The sequence below is a fragment of the Pleurodeles waltl genome, chromosome 6, assembly GCF_031143425.1.
Source record: "Pleurodeles waltl isolate 20211129_DDA chromosome 6, aPleWal1.hap1.20221129, whole genome shotgun sequence".
Taxonomy (NCBI): Eukaryota; Metazoa; Chordata; class Amphibia; order Caudata; family Salamandridae; genus Pleurodeles; species Pleurodeles waltl.
This window is the reverse complement of record NC_090445.1, coordinates 1,560,446,073-1,560,463,129: the sequence shown is the minus strand read 5'-3', so window position 1 is coordinate 1,560,463,129 and position 17,057 is coordinate 1,560,446,073. Positions and strand designations below refer to the sequence as shown.

General features: G+C 44.2%; 1 protein-coding gene across 1 annotated transcript; it reads left to right on the top strand.

Moving 5' to 3' along the window:
* Positions 1-318: 318 nt before the first annotated feature.
* NPPA (natriuretic peptide A) lies at positions 319-14,495 on the top strand. The gene is made up of 3 exons (XM_069242519.1): positions 319-526; positions 3,802-4,122; positions 13,415-14,495. Exons 1-3 carry the CDS (start codon positions 413-415, stop codon positions 13,418-13,420), a joined length of 441 nt encoding a protein of 146 aa, XP_069098620.1. The 5' UTR covers positions 319-412; the 3' UTR covers positions 13,421-14,495.
* The last annotated feature ends 2,562 nt before the right edge of the window (positions 14,496-17,057 follow it).

The following is a 17,057-nucleotide window of genomic DNA, read 5'->3' as shown; positions in this document are numbered from 1 at the left end:
TGATTGGCTCCCCACCTATCTGTGATAAGCAAGCTGTTGTCCCATTATCTCCGACACCTTCCATGTGACCAACTCTCGAAGCATCCACCAGGAATGTGAAACTTCCTGGAATGACCATTCGCTGTCATTTCCACAGAAGTGACTGAGACCACCTCCCGCCTGAAAGCTTAGATAATAACTCTAAAAGGGAATCTTCTGCTGTCCGGGGGCGCACCTTTTATCACTCCAAAGTGACAGAATGTCGAAAGCGTCATTCCTTGGACATTTGTGTCGTTTCTCTGGATATAAAAAGGGGCCCTGGGCTGTACTGTTGCAGGACAGCTCTGGGAGACAGGAAAGATCGGCCAAGTTGGCTCAGAGGCTCCAGAGAAGAGAGTAGGAAGCCGGCACTCTTTCTTCCACCCAGTACACGATGGTGACGCTCTGCCTTAACCTGCTTCTTTCGCTTGTCCTGGGCCTGCAGCTCGGCGCCGCCGGAAACCCCCTTTACGGCGCCATCTCGCGCTCTGACCTCGCGGACTTAGAGGTAAGAGCGACCATGAAAGGCGCCATTATGCAAAATGCACGACCCTCGATCGAGCATAGCGGTTTTGCTATGGGTGGGACGGGAACCAGCAGATATGCTTTTCGAAGCGCAGTTCGCCACACACCGAGTAATTTACATTTAACGACGTAACAGTTAATGGGGAGCGCACCTGAAGCATTCAAACCTGTTTTTTAAACTGACCTGCCAGGAGGTTTGTTTACATTGTGTTTTCCCTGTGTTGTCGGTGCAGTTTAATAATCTCTTAGTAGCTCCGCACAGGTATCAGGATCTCAGACTATGAGAATGTACACAGGCCAGCTCGGGGGTGCATTAACCCCAGGACCTATACCACCAGTTTTAATTGCGGAGTGATAACACATACCAATAGGTAAACTTCACAAAGTAACCAGGGCCGTAGCTGCTCCCTGGTACAGCGCTGCGTTGGGCATAAAGCCGCGCTTAGCCAAAGCTCAGGATTTGCAGCTGGGTGTTGTCTCAGGAGCTCTGCTTGATAATAGCTCATTATTATCCCAGTTCTTTATGACTTCTTGAATGTAATTGCCTCATGGTGATCTCTTTATTAAGAATTAGTGTAAACACTCATAATTAAAAGTCTCTTTAAAATGGTAAACTTGATGGAGCTGGCGGGTGAAGGAACTCACCCTAAGGGCTGCCAGCGCAGTGGTAGAACATGTGTTTTTTATGTGAATGAGGCAGCATCCTCAGGACTGTATAGACGTCGGTGCACGTCTTCATTCGTCCACTGTACTCAGCCGTAGGGGTCTCCAGCCTTGACTAGAAACATTGAAGTTATAAGATAGTAAACCAGCAACTGGTTCCACTTCCGGAAAGGCCTACTGAAGGGGGCCTTAATAAAGGTTTTGCAACACGAAAGGTAACTTCAGTATTCTTACCTTTTGTTAAAGGCCCACGTGTGGAGCCGTACAGTGACCGCACTAAGATTAGTAGATGATGGCAGAGGTGTGCTTTGCCATCGCAAAATTATCATTGCTGCTCTCACATTAAGGAAGCCATTGAGCCAAGAACTCAGTGTAAGACTTGAGATTTGTTGGTAGGGAACTATCATTGTTTAACACGAAACATTTCTTATCATATCCATGAATAGTTTTAAAAATTATCTTGACAAAGTTTCAATGCATTTTGGCAAAAGACGCCTGTTATATTACTAGCCCCTACCCTTCCCCCTTTTTGTACATGTGTCAGCCTGTGTGGGATCTATAGCATTGCTCTTGCATCTTGCAAAATAACAGTGCTTTAACAGGTTTAAATAGGCCAGTGCTGCCACATAGATTCTATAACGTTTACTGCATTGCTCAGAACGTTTAATAGAAAGGCTCCAAAGTATGGGAATGGCTCATATTGCTTGTGCCATTTGTAGATCACAAGAAATACAAGAAGTATATTTTGACATTTCCATCCATCGTCCTTCAATCATAATAAGGTTGGTCAACCCTAAATGTATTTACAGTCACGTTTTAGTTAGAGCTTATTTGTATACCTCACTTTTTTATGTCCATAAGTAATACCCACCCTTAGATAATCTGAATAAAAGTGTAAGTTAGGCTTATAAAATTTATACTCACTAAAACATATATTTTCTGTTTTTGCTTTGGATACGTGTTTCCAAAGCAAAGTTGATGTTCCTGAAATCAAATGATTGCACACAGCCCAGTAGTTCAGAGCATCTAATTTTAGTATTTTTTGTGGAACCTTTGAGCCAAAAAGTATGAATTTAATGCTGTTTAGTTTGAATCTTCAATTCTTCAGTCAATGTAAGCTGCCTGGATGCAAAAGACCTATTGTGAGCTCGCAGAGGGCTTACAGGGCAGTCATTGCTAACCAGTGGTTGGTTTTATTGTCACTTTCATTTGCTTACTTCTTATTTAATGGCTTATCTTCCTTTTCTTGTGTTTGTTCCTCCCCTGGAGCAGAGCCTTGTTTTGACTGGTTGTCATGTATCCTATCAATGCTCACATTTAGGGGACTACTTTTTTATTTTCATTCAGCACTCCACAAGAGTGCATGTTTTTTAGCCCTCTCCCAGGTGTGTCGCGTCTCCTCCCAAATACATGCCCCTCAATCCTACTGCACTGTGTAGCTCCTCACTCCCACATCTTATCTGCAAAACCACAGCAACATGGATATTTTTCCTGACATATAACTGAAGAGCAGACTTTAAGGCATGTTTTTTGTTTTATCTCCCACGTTCCAAATATTGGAAAAAAGCACAAGTTTTGGCACACAATTGTTTTTATGGTGCTGAGGAAGGGCCATCTACTGCTAACTGGCATCTGAGGCAGAAGGTGTGCATGTCAGTTCCCAGAGGCCCATAAATCTACTGTTTTGGCCACTGGAGATGAGCAAATGGCTGAATCCTGTAGAAAGTAAATTAGGCTTGGCAAATGTTCCCTTTACACTGTGATACTTCCTTGTTCTTTTGAAATTCGCTCTGGAGTTTCCCGAGAGAAAAATATGTGAAAAAACGAAACGTGCCATAAATGAGGAATTAAAACATTTATTTCAATGTACGGCTTTGAGATACTATAAGATGTGTTTTCTTTTCCTTCAGTATTCAAAATGTTTTTTTTCATTTTATGTTTTTTTAAACAATACTTTACAGACAAACAGTGGTAATTCCAACATCTTGGCACTTGCATTATAGAGGCAAGACCAATTCGCTTTACCAGTGATTGTTTTATAGCTATTACAACTTAAACCCACATAATGTAATTCACTGACTATAACATACATTTACTTTTTTCGAAGAATACTTTTCAAACAAACACTACCAAAGCCAACAGCATGCCACTCAAATTACAGAGGTAAGACCTATTGGCTTTGCCATGGCTTGTTTTAGCAACTGCAACAACAGACATTTATAGAACATAATACACTGACCATATTATACAGTGGCTAAACTTTATGGCCCAATGAGTCTAAGAGTGCAAAGACACATTTCCCCAAAAATGTACTTTGCAAGTCATTCATCAGAATGTCCATTAATACGTATCAAAGAAGGATGAATATAAGAAACCGATGTCTCTCGAATTCTTGTAATAAATGGACAAATTATTTTTGGAAGTTGAAGTCTTGCATTAATTCAATAGAACTAACTGGACTAAGCACAAAGATTTGTAAAGGAAAACCAAGATTGGAAGCATGGCTTGCATGTCACCCTACATAACTGTAATGTGAAGGATGTTGTGCTCTTCCTTCGTGCCACCAGTAATGAAGCCCATGGTTTATGTTTGCAGACCCTGATGGAACGCTTAGAAGACAGACTTCCCAATGAAGATGGACTAGGGCCCTCCCAAGGAGCTGTGGGACAGAGCTATGAGACTGGTGAAGTCTCAAATCCTCGGTCCTCGCTGGATGGAGATGTCACCAGACCCCAGCTAGAAGACACCCTCACACAAGGAGGCTCCTGGGAGCTCCCAGACAAGACGTCTCCAATTAGAAACCGCCTGCGTGAGCTCCTCAACTCCCCGAGGAGCTTCAGACGCTCTTCCAACTGTTTTGGGGGAAAAATTGACAAAATCGGAGCCCAGAGTGGGATGGGCTGCAACAACCATTGGGTAAGAAATGTGGTCAAATGAACAGCTGTACAAGTCATAAAAATCAGGCCAAAGGACAACGTATCCTGATGAGGAGACTATGGAGTATGATAGTCAGGTCAACACTCTGAAGGGGGAGAACCACACTTCCCAGGGAGAGCAAAACACCCATAAGGGGAAAGCAAATCAATCACAGAGAGGAACACTCTCTCAAGGGGAACCAAGCACATTCATTAGGTTCTGAAGGGGAAGACATCACACTCTCGGGAGAGGGTGGTGGGACTGGAACTGCATACTCAAAAGGATGGAAAAAAATCCTTGAGGGAAGGCAATACGTCATCAAGTGGGAGGATGATGTAGTGTCAGTACTAGAACACCAAGTTTTTGACTGCTAGGCTGGTAAAACCTTGGGAGCGAATGGTCTGTGTGTGTGACTGGATGGAGAATAAGGCACACTGCTTTTTGTTCACTTCCTAGGCCTAGTGTCAGGCCCCATATGGATGAACTGTTGACTAGAAATTAAAAAAAGAATTGATTGTCAGATTTGTTCATGCACTGACCTTTTTCTATTTAAAATAAAATAAGAAGTAAATGGATGGGTAGAATATTGATACATGTGGGTGAAGGGGTTTGTGGTTAACTAAAAACTACAGACACTAGAATTGTGTCACTGGGTTGTAGAGAGTCTGGGACAGGAGATCATATCTGTGGTTGTGCAGAGAGGATCCAAGAATAGTTGGAGGTTATCCCAACAGGGGAGGATCAGGGCAAAGATCAACATTCCCAAATAGGTGGCACTCACAGGCAGAAGGCACTCGCAGCTCCAGCAAGGAGCTCTCCCAATAGAAACAAGCCAATCACATAAACAACTGGGGTACTTAAAAAAATTGGGCGGGCTCAGAACCGACAGAAAAGACAGCCCAATCAAAGAGGGCTGGGAAGCTGAAAATCGTAGAAGGGACACACAGGCCAGTGAATTTAGACACGCTTGTCAGGAGATGCTCTTACTGCATGGGAAATATGGGCTAATGTAGTGTTAGAAAAGCTAGGCGATCACAGGACCATTTAGAAAAGCGCACCTCGCTTTTTATCCAGAGAAAATTGAAAGCTCCTAAAACTTAGAGAAAGAAACATCTTCAATTGTTAAATCCCAGATGGATCCCTCTGAAAGGCTCCCACCCACTCTGCCTATCTCGGAGGATGGTTGCAATGAGTTGGCACATTTCTTTTATAAGAAAATTGCAGATATTTATGCCACTTTTCCTGTGGAGTAGTCCCCCCCGTGGATACATCTACTACGAGGCGCATCAGCAATCCCAATAAGGAGTCATTTTTATCTGCTTTTTTGCCTAGTGATACTGCTAACTTTGAGAAGTTCTTTTATTCTATTCAATCTGTGTCCCCATTAGACTCCACGCCTCCCTGAATACTTAAAATGGTTGCCCTGTTTTATTTGCCACTCCGATTGGTCTTCTTAATTTATCAATCACGTCTGCCACTGTCCAACTAGCATGGAAACAGGCAACAATTATACTGCTGCTAAAAAAAGAACTACTTTGGACGCATTGAGTGCATTGAAGTTGGAAAATTACCGTCCCATATCACTCTTGCAGATGCAGGCTGAAATTTTGGAAAAGCATGTCAATAGACAACTTTCAGAGCATCTTGAGTCCTGTAACCGTTTGCAGTATTCTTAATCATGCTTTTGCCCCTGTAACAGTACTGAGTCTGCCCTCCTTGAGGTCATGGAAGAACTTAGACACCCTGGACTGTGGGAGACTGCAGGATTCATCCTCCTTGACTTGAGCGCCCCTGTCAACACTGTATCCCACCCAGTGCTCCTCAGGAGACTTGGCGAATGTGGATTCGTCTGTAAGGCCTTTCAATGGCTCAATTCTTTTCTTTTCTAAGAGGTGCTTCTTTCAGGTTGCCTCTAAACCCTTTGCTTCTACCATACAGCCTATCACTTTTGGGGTTCCTTATGGCTCCTCATTGAACTGTACACTCTTTAATATCTATGTCTGCGCCCTTGCCTTGCTGTTTTGGTCTCTTAAAATGTTTGAGGAAAATCATAGGGCAATCAGCACAGATGGGGTACACACTAAACAGAGGGTACTGAACGCAGGTGGGGCACAGTACAGGCAGAGGACACTCAGCAAGAGTGGGGTATACTTTGTAGACAGATGCCATTCAGTGCAGGAGGGGAGCATACAATGCAGATTGAGGGCAAGTATCACAGCTGTAGTATTCACAATGCACAGGGCACTCAGTATAGGTGCGGTTTACACAATGCACAGAGCACTCAGTACAAGTGCGGTATACACAATGCACAGGGTACTCAGTACAGGTGTAGTATACACAATGCAGAGGGCACTCAGTATAGGTGCGGTATACACAATGCACAGGGCACTCAGTACAGGTGTAGTATACACAATGTACAGGGCACTCAGTACAGGTGCGGTATACACAATGCACAGGGTACTCAGTACAGGTGCAGAATACAGAATGCACAGGGCACTCAGTACAGGTGCGGTATACACAATGCACAGGGTACTCAGTATAGGTGCGGTATACACAATGCACAGGGCACTCAGTATAGGTGCGGTATACACAATGCACAGGGTACTCAGTATAGGTGCGGTATACACAATGCACAGGGCACTCAGTACAGGTGTAGTATACACAGTGCACAGGGCACTCAGTACAGGTGTAGTATACACAATGCAGAGGGCACTCAGTATAGGTGCGGTATACACAATGCACAGGGCACTCAGTACAGGTGTAGTATACACAATGCAGAGGGCACTCAGTATAGGTGCGGTATACACAATGCACAGGGCACTCAGTACAGGTGTAGTATACACAATGTACAGGGCACTCAGTACAGGTGCGGTATACACAATGCACAGGGTACTCAGTACAGGTGCAGAATACAGAATGCACAGGGCACTCAGTACAGGTGCGGTATACACAATGCACAGGGTACTCAGTATAGGTGCGGTATACACAATGCACAGGGCACTCAGTATAGGTGCGGTATACACAATGCACAGGGTACTCAGTATAGGTGCGGTATACACAATGCACAGGGCACTCAGTACAGGTGTAGTATACACAGTGCACAGGGCACTCAGTACAGGTGCGGTATACACCATGCACAGGGCACTTACCACCAGATGGGGACATGTAATGCAGAGAGCACTCATCACAGGTTGTGTACTCACAGTGCAGACAGTGGGCACTCAATTAGAGTGGCACACAATGCAGAGTGCACTCAGCACATGAGGGGTACACAATAATGCAGAGGGCTCTCAGCGCTGGTGGGGTATTCACATTACAGAGGGAGGGCCCTCAGTACATATGGGTACACCAAGTGCAAAGGGCACTTAGCACAGGTAGGGTACACACAATGCAGAGGACACTCACCACAGGATGGGTACACACACATTTCAGAGGGCACTCAGCATAGGTGGGGTATACACAATGCAGACAGAGGGCACTCAGTGCAGGTGAAGTAGCCACACTCCAGAAAGCAGGCACTCGGCACAGATGGGTACACACAATGCAGAGGGCACTCAGCACAGGTGGAGTACAGTGCAGACAGAGGGCATTCAGTACAGATGGGTACACACAATGCAGACAGAGGGCACGCAGCACAGGTGGGGTACACACAATACAAACAGAGGCTTCCAGCACAGGTGGGGTACAGTGCAGACAGAGGGCACTCGTCTCATTTTGGGTACACACGACAGAGGACACTCAGTATAGATGGGTACACACAATGCAGACAGAGGCAATCAGCACAGGTGGGATACCGTGCAGACAGAAGGCACTCAGCACAGGTGGGGTACACACAATACAAACAGAGGCTCCCAGCACAGGTGGTATACAGTGCAGACAGAGGGCACGCAGCACACGTGTGGTACACACACTGCAGACAGAAGCACTTAACACAGGTGGGGTACACACACTGCTGACAAAACACACTCCATATATAGGTATTCACACTTCAGACAGAGGGTACTCAGCACAAGGAATATACACACGGTGCAGATAGAGGAGATGCTGTATAGGTAGGATATATGAAGTGTGTATACACCTGTTACAGGACGGGACTGGAAGAGGTATAATAGCTTTTGCTGAAGTCCCTAAAAACAATAATCCAGAGATTTGCAACCACAAATGAGCTCGAAGGACTTCTTCGTGCGTCTTTTAGCTCTCCAAAAGGATTAATTAGGCCATGGCGTTGGGGACAGTTATTAATAGTATTACTATACTAACAAGCTAAAAGAAAATTAATAAAATACTTAGGCAAAACCTATCTTCAAATAGTCCTTTTGCTGCTAAGAACTACTAGAAAATAGTGAGCTGAAAGTATTGAGAGGGACACTGAATATTAGTTTTGGGAGCCCCATATAAGTAATTGGGAAGTACCAGAAACTGACAAAGATTCTTGGGTCTTTCGGAAACACCGGTATCGTGGCAGACCACAAGTGGACACAGACAGCCTCAGGCGAGCAGACGATCTTGAGCCATATGGCTAGGCATGGTGAGCAGGGGCTTCTGGTCACAAGATAATCAAGATGTGCAAGCTTGACAAAGCAGGAGACAAGGGTGGGTTGCACTAGTCTTCACTAGATCGGTGGTGCGCATTTAATAGGGTGTCCCAGAAATTGTGTAGATTTATAAACTCACAATTCTTGGATTTTGGAAATCTGCATCTCTGTTACAAAAAGGACAGTGGCCCGTCCTAACCACGCGAGTATCCAAGTATCCACTGACAGGGGCGTAGCTTCAGGGTGTATCTGGGGTGTTACAGCTCCCTTATAAATGTATTTTCTGATAAATAGTTTAGTACAGGTGCTTTCTGTCAGGTATGGTGAGGGGCCTGTCGGTTTTCCACCAAGAATGTTTGCATACAGACAACAACGCGCACACACACTTTCTCCCTCTCTATTTTGAATGTCTTTAAAAATGTTGGTTATTTTACAAAATATTTTTTTTTTTCACATTCGTCTCCCTTTCCACTGCCCCTTCAGTCCCTCTCATGCGCCCTGTTTGCACTATAGTGTATTTCAGTATAATATGCCAGCGTGATTGATTTTTTCCAAATTTACCGACCAAGCTACGCCCCTGTCCACGGGCTAACGAGCCTCAAACTGGGTTTTCCACCAACAAAATCCTGCTCTGTCTGTCACTCCTCATCCGATTTCCTGGCGCATCAGTTCAAGCACCTTCTTTTAGGTCCTCCCAGGTACTAAGACACAATGTAGGAAGAACAAAGCCCAGGGTCCAATGCTGCAGAGTTCCCTAATTGCCTGTTGAGATTTCTGTGCTGAACAGTAATCACAGTGGAGCTCTTCTCTATTTAAACAAAACAACTCAATGCAGGTACAGTTTTGGAGTGGCTCATCTTAACACTCTGGACCTGAATTCTAAGTTATGCAACAACATCGTTTCACTCATTCTACACGCAGAATTACTGGTACACCATGGGCCGAGAATATTCGTGGAATTACGAGCTTTTCCCGTTGGATTGGGAAATAACCATGGAAATTGTTTTTGAAGCACTGAGTTTTAGAGGTTAATCCTGAATTCCATTGGACGTATGTAGGCAGGTTTTCCCTGGTGAATATGTCCACACACAATGTAATGTGCCCTAATATTGCAGGCAAAGGTACTGCAGGCTTCACTCAAACTGAGCATGCACATTAATTTCAAGGGGCTTCACTCATACAACAAGAGCATGCATCACTGGCAGCAGCTGCACAACCATCCCTCACACATAGGCTCAGCATAGGTAACAACAGTGTAAGGTTCCCTCAGAAATAGAAGAGGGACTGTGAGTAGTTGTGCTCCAAGCTTCCCTGACACCGAGAACAGGTGCTACTGGGTAGTAGCACCCGCTTCACTCAAAATCAGAACAGGCCCAACAAATGCAAGCTTCTTTACAAACACAAGTACAGCCTGGGAGCCAGCAGTGTAAGCTTCCCTCTCCCATTTAAAAAGGGCACAATCAGTAGCACTGAAAGAGACCCTCACAGATGGAGCAAGTGTAGTATGGGCTTTAGCAGTGCAAACTTTACTTGCTGGAGTTTTATAAAGTACGGTCATGTGGTTCCTTATGGGCATAATCGTAGCTCCTTTGTGGACTGAAGCAGTGAGGAGATTGTCAGATGCAAACAAGCCTCCTGAAATTCAGCAGCTCACGTTTAGTGGTGCCATCAATATCAAGACAAGTGAAAAACGTTATGGCCTCATTCATACTCTGGAGGGCGGTGCATTTTGGGGAGCAGTTGTCATTTACTCTACTACCCTGGCAAAGGACCATTCGCATCATTTTTTCGGAGATCCCCGTCTGCTGGCAGGGATTTTTGAGCTGTAAAGGGAGGCACTATCACAGTGTCTCACTTTACAGCATGGAAGTTCTGCCAAGGAGGTGAAATATTTAAAGCACCTGCTCAGCAAACTTTTTTGTTGAGAGAAAGCAGGGGTTTGTTTTCTCTGAACAGCAGATAAATGGCACAGCGAAGAGGAACTGTTCTCCCTGTGCATGGGGGCCATAGTGCATGTTCCAGGAGGCCTAAATCATGACAGAGACCCCCAGGAAATAAGAATAACGGTGGTGCAATGCCCGTCACTGTGACCTGTTAGACCTTAGCAGTTGTGCTACCAGGTCAGGGATTTGCAGCGGCTCTGCCAGTGTAAGCAGAGCGCCCCCTCAGACTTTAAAAAGAGTAGGGGAACTGCACGTTTTGCATGGCAGAAGCACCTTCAGTGTACAGGGGTGCTCAAGCTCTGTCAAGCTCTAAATGAGGCCCAAGGTTTGTGTTACCAAAAATAAGTTATGCAGTGTAATTAGGCTGGTAGTGGTTAATAAGTCTGAAACAAGACTAAAGTAACTGTTAAGACGTTTTACTTGCAATTCTACACCAAATCAGCCATTGCATAGTACATGCATATGTGTGATATTTTGCCCCCCTTTCAAACAACTCACTAGGAAATATGTGTGGTTTTCTATTGTAGTGAGTAGTTTAGATTTAAATTCAAAACAGAACAGTGGATTGCATGTTACCAGTTGCAGACCTGTCAACTCACAGTCACCGTGTGACACATTATATCAGCTCCCATCAGTGGTTTTCAGCTCGTTTTGAAGGCTTTGAACATGCAATGTCCCTTAATGGGTGATGAAACCCTCTAGGACATCAGCTGCAACCCCAGCATGCTTCTTTTTTTTGTTTTGTTTTTTTGGGAGTTGGAGGCTTGGGGGTGGGGTGGGGTGGGCGCAAGAGTGACGCTTAGGCACTTCTTGAGCAAGGCTCTGCTCCCTCCAAGGCCCTGCCTCTCCTCACACGGTGAGATTTCTATTTAAGTTGGCAGGTGTGCAGTTGTAAAGACTGAATTGCAAGTACAGGCATAAATTAAAGTATCACATTACTTGACAATTCACTTACAGGTGGATTCAGAAGCTTCACTTTGTAATACATAAATTAGTACTACAGTAAATACACTCATAGGAGGCTCCAGGGTGGAAACATGTAAGTTTGCATCTGGGTATAAATCTTCAGGCATACATGGTGAATAGCAAAACAATACCTAGGTGTAGGAGTAAGTATACATGTGATAGAATATACAAATGTATATTTACAAAAAAAATGTGGAGGGAGCATATTGGTTGGTATACCAGCAGACATTTCTCACAAGTGCACTGCGGTAAATGCAGAGCATAACAGTCCCTTTAGTTGAACGTCTTTACAATATTTCCCATTGTTGGCAAAGCCAGTGTTGTGTATCTCTGGACACATCTTTTAGCATTGTTGTCCTTCCGCAGAGACCAGTACATGAGTCTTTGTGGCTGCTTGGAAATTCTGCTCAAAGCCTTCTAATGCTGGGTATCGCTGGACACGTGTTTCAGGATTGTTGTCCTTCTTCATCTGAGAGCATCATATGAGTAATATTTTTCTTAATATTCCTAAAAGTACAATCAAGCAAGACATGACCTCTGGTTGAACACAGGGTTTTATATTTATAGAACTGGTAACCTAACAAGAAACCAGCTCCCCTCACCGTCCATGCTCATGGAAGCCCCTAACACATACCACGCAGATCAAACTGTGGGCAACCTCGAGTGGGGCTAGAGGTCTGGACCACCAGCAGTTCTGCTCCCCAAAAACCAGCCTTGTAGCTAGCTGAAACCGTCCTGAGTATGGTTTAGGTACATCAAATGAAGATATTATAGGTCATAAAATTATCTCTTTTGGCAAAATTACTGGTACTATGCTCTGGCAGTTCAGTGTCAAAAACCAAAGTCTGGATAGCCCTATATGGCCACTTCTCCCACAGGAAAGAAAACACAAAGGGGTGCCTGATGGCAAGCACAGGTTTTAGACACTTGCCCTTCCCTTCAAGCACAAGGAAGTTAAAGCCAGAAGTGACACCTCTCGAGGTGACATGTGGAACCGGAACGGGCATCCTAGAGTGGAAAGAGGAGCCAAGCTCCCCCTACTCCATGGTCCCCCTTCACTTCGTGGAGAATGAATAATGGCACCTCATTGTGATTCACAAGGCACCTCACTGTGATTGCCAGGATGCAGCAATCCATGTCCACCAATCACAATTCAAGGCTGCACCCTTACACAATTTGGAATTGAAAGCTTATGGGAATGGTACAACGTTTTCTGAAAGTAGTTTAAATCTGAATGAAGAAGCATCAGTGTGTCCAGGTTTTGAGGTCAGGGTGTGAGGTATGGGTGTGTGGCTGCCTGTTAATGCAGTTAGATCCACTCTCTGGAGATGTTGGTTCAAACCACACATAAGTGTTGTTTTAGTAGGAGGGCTGAGGATTTAACGGAGAGTACAGGTTTTACAGCTGCCAGTGCCTGAATTAGCAATCAACAGCGCAGTTTGTGCGTCCCTCAGACACCAATCAAGAACAGCGCCTCACCACACAACTTAGACACATCACAGACATTGTAATCAGTATGTAGGCCAGACTGTAAGCTGTGTCAGTGTAGGCCAAAATTGTGGGTCCAGTTACCACTGGTGGCCAATATGCAGGCCTAGTCTTTTATTGCACAGTAAACAAGCTTAGCCTCCAGGAGACCCAATCCTGTTGTGTATTGTCAGCCGTGCCCCTTGTTCATCAGCAGCCCAGCCTCTGGACACTAGCTGCACAGCTCTGCACAGTCTACGGCACCCTCAGGGCACTGCCCATAGCAAAGGCTTCTCCCAGGACACCACATTCAGAATGCTTTCATGAGTTCAGCACAGCCACTGGCAAAAGCACTACTCAGCTGTCCATTTCTCTCAACAGAAGTGAAGACACAGAAGAAATATTGATGTTCGGCAAAGAAGTGACCACCTTCAAGTTGCCCACCTCGAAACCCTGGAACCCAATGACGAATGTGCAGTTGTCCCTGAGCACGTCGGATACATTCACCTGAAGACCCTTATTCCAGAGTTTGTGTATTACAAAAGATGTCAATATATTGATCGAGTATGGGAGACCTATCACTGTCTTGCAGTCATTCAAACCACGCTTATTCAATACATAGAGTTGCTAGCTGGCCTTTTTTTAACAGGCATGACCAGTATATTAATGTTGTGGCCAGTACAAAAATTGAGAAAATAACCTAAAGTTTTTTTTTTCCTGATTCATTACATACTTAAAATAGCCAATATAAGAAAAAAACACTTTAAAATGTGTTCTGGGACTGCATTAATAACCCTTGATTGATAATTAAAGTAAACCAAGAAAAGCCACGTTAAAAATGAATATTAATTATTTTATTCAAAGTTTCATGTAAGTACCATGTCTTTGCCTAATCGTAAAACTTGAACAAATGGCCGGTGTTTTACTCTGGGAAAGGTGGAAATCCTAAATCAGTGGTCTCTTTATTTACCAAATTATTAAAATGTCCTCTCTGAAAAGCCTCTCTGTGAACCTTGTCAACTGGTGGCCCTTTCGTCGACTCCACGCCGGGGCCTGTGTCCAAACCATGCTTCCCAACCCCTTATGTCTGTGTCTCCCGAAAGTAATCGTATTTCTGTGTTTCCCCTGAAAAGCAACTGGCTGGCACAAAAAGGCGGCCAAATATTCGACGAAAGGATGATTCCAGCGTTCAAATATTTGTAATTTGTGGTGAACTGCCATAATCTCGGACAACAGGGAGAGTGAAAATATAGCATGCTCCGCACATGCGTGAAATATGTACACCTGCTGAGCAGAGATGGGGGATTATTGAAAGATAAGAAGCTTTGAAAGACAAAATACCGATGCGATATTAACCAGCTTTAAGGCATCGTCAACGGAGGAAGCAATAAAATCAAATAGACTTTTTTCTGTGGCTACAAAACCCCTAGTACCGGAGCTGTCACCGCAGATCGCCATGAGTTCACGATCTAGATGCAAGCCGCTCTAGAAGTGCGTCCACTTCTTGTGCAAGAGATAATTGTCCAATGCAATAAAATGTTCCCAAAAGTTTAAAACCATATTCTTTAGCAAAGGAATCCATTTTTGCAGCAGAGCCTGTGCATTTTAAGTCTCTGTTATCATACAAAAGTTCACTCTATGACACTCACTTTCCATTTCTGTAGAACTAAAACTGTATTTAATGTTCAGGATTTACTGAATAAAAACAATGTGAAAAGAAAATGTGTGAAGATCTTGGGGGTGATAATCTGGAGGCACGTGGAGGTTGTGGTTTGAGATGCTGAGGCACACAGTGTGAAGCCCACGTGCTCTAGTGGCACCATTACAACATTTGTGACATCCTTTAGTTGAACTGTTTTGTAAAATGCTGGTTTGTGGCAGCAGCGATGATGACAAGCGGTGAGGGCAGTTCTTGGGTTAGCCTTTCTGGGTGATGAACCCTTGAGGGCCGGAGTGTGGGTGGGAGTCAAACTGAAATCAAAAGGTATGATGTCACTCGCTGACTGTCCAGTTAATAGAGACTGATAACATACTGTAATGATGTCACAGCAGCACTAACATCCCAACCATGTGCTCAGAAGGGTATTAACATCATACAAGTCCTACCTTGCCATTATAATGTTTTCCCTGCTGACCCTCATAGGAGACTCTGTCCACTCTGGAGTGTGATGACATTTGGGATATTTTTACTACTTTTGATCAACAGTAACAGAGGGGCAAATGATAGAGAATTTCATCGTTGCTTTGAGTGTCCTACTGGCCATGACTGAATGGACAAAACGATTCCAGGACGGTGATAACAGTAACCTCACTCTCTGGATGGTTTTTGGAAAGGAGCTTAGTGCGGCCTGGAAAACAGATTAATAGGAACTGCTGAGTTGAAAAACATGTCTGTAACCACCGAGTGAAGGGTAGGTTGGCGGAAGTGGTGCTATGTTCAGAGCCGGTACATAGATATCAGTGGCACTGAGGAATCTTGTGAGCTCTATGCAGAGCCAGGCTAACAGGGCGATTTTAGCGAGACTTGCACTAGGCCTCTATACTACAGTGACCCAAAAACAGAGAGAATAGGCGAGATGTTTTTCAGGTCGTGTACAGATTTAGTTCTGAGATCCACTGTGGAACCCACCCAAGTAAGTTTTTAAACCAGTGGAAAAAAGGTGCAAATGTAATTTACTTTGAGCATAATTCAAGCGTTTCAAGTCAGTTCTCCGAGTTTTGAGAACTAATGGAATCTGTAGGCATTTTTAGCAACAAATATTGCATGTTTTCTCTGCTACCTGCCACTAGTGCACATCAACTGAATGGCAAGAACCTCTTTTTAGGGTTGAGCGCGCGAGCACTGTGGCCTGTTGTAATCTCTCTGTGTGCTTTTAACCACGCCCACTCTTGCTATTCATTCTTTGTTGTGCTTGTCTTAAATGCTTCATTTTATTAGTGCATTTTGTGAAATGTCCCTCCTTTGTGTGCTGAGTGCCGTCCCTGGTGATTTCACTAGGTGACCATTTTTGTTGGCCATCACACTATGTCACGCTTCCTCCTGTTACAGTGTGTGACGGCCCCTCCTCCGGTTTCAGTTAGCCTTTCACCCAAGTTGCGATCCTTTCCAGACATTCACGCAGGGAGCCAACAAATCTCACTCTTAAGGCGGCCTTGGGGCTTTGAATTGACTTTCTTATGTCAACCCTTTTTACTTTTCATCTCAATTTATGTGACAAGAAAAGTTCAGTTAAGAATTTATAACGCTAATAGCTCTAACTCAAGCAAACGCGAGACCCATTGCATTGCAAATATTTGTTAAGTCTTTGACTCTAAGGTGGAAGCCATTCCAAGAAGTGAAGGCTTACGGTTGTAGGGAGGAGTGGAGTAAAATTTTAAGGTACACTTCACTCTGGATACCTACATTAAAAATTATTATTGGCCAGTTTTTGTCAAAAATAAAAATAAAACAGATCCAACTTTAGTTTTCAATAAATGTTCAACAACATTGTAAAAATGTCTTTCTATAGTCACAAAGCAGGTTACGTTCAGCCCAGTGATGGGGCAATCTGGATCTCCTGAGTATGGAGAGGAACCCTATGCACAGAACAGAACCCACAAATGCAAGGCGAGGCACAACATTGGTGTTGTAAAGGTTCAGTGTCCAACCAGCAGACAAAAGTCAGAAAGCTAAGTTCAAGAGTCTTGCATGACTCTACACTGTTCTGTTGTGAATGTTTTAGTTATTCCAGGAGGGTGCTAGGCATATGCGAACACCATCTACATGGTTGTTTGTGATGCCTTAGGAGATCCAGAGAGAGGTTGTGACAAGGTCACCATTTTGTAGTCAGCCTCAGGTGGGAGCAAGAGGGAGAAGCTTGGGTAAATTGATGCAAAGTCTGATCCTTTCTCAGGCCACTCTAGCTTTTCCTTCACACTTTTGATGGTAGACACAAGGAATCCTCCACAGATGTTGGGGAGGGATGTTCCTGACAACAGTTATCATAGGGTGAAGCTGAGCAGACGTATGAGTCGTTGTCCATGA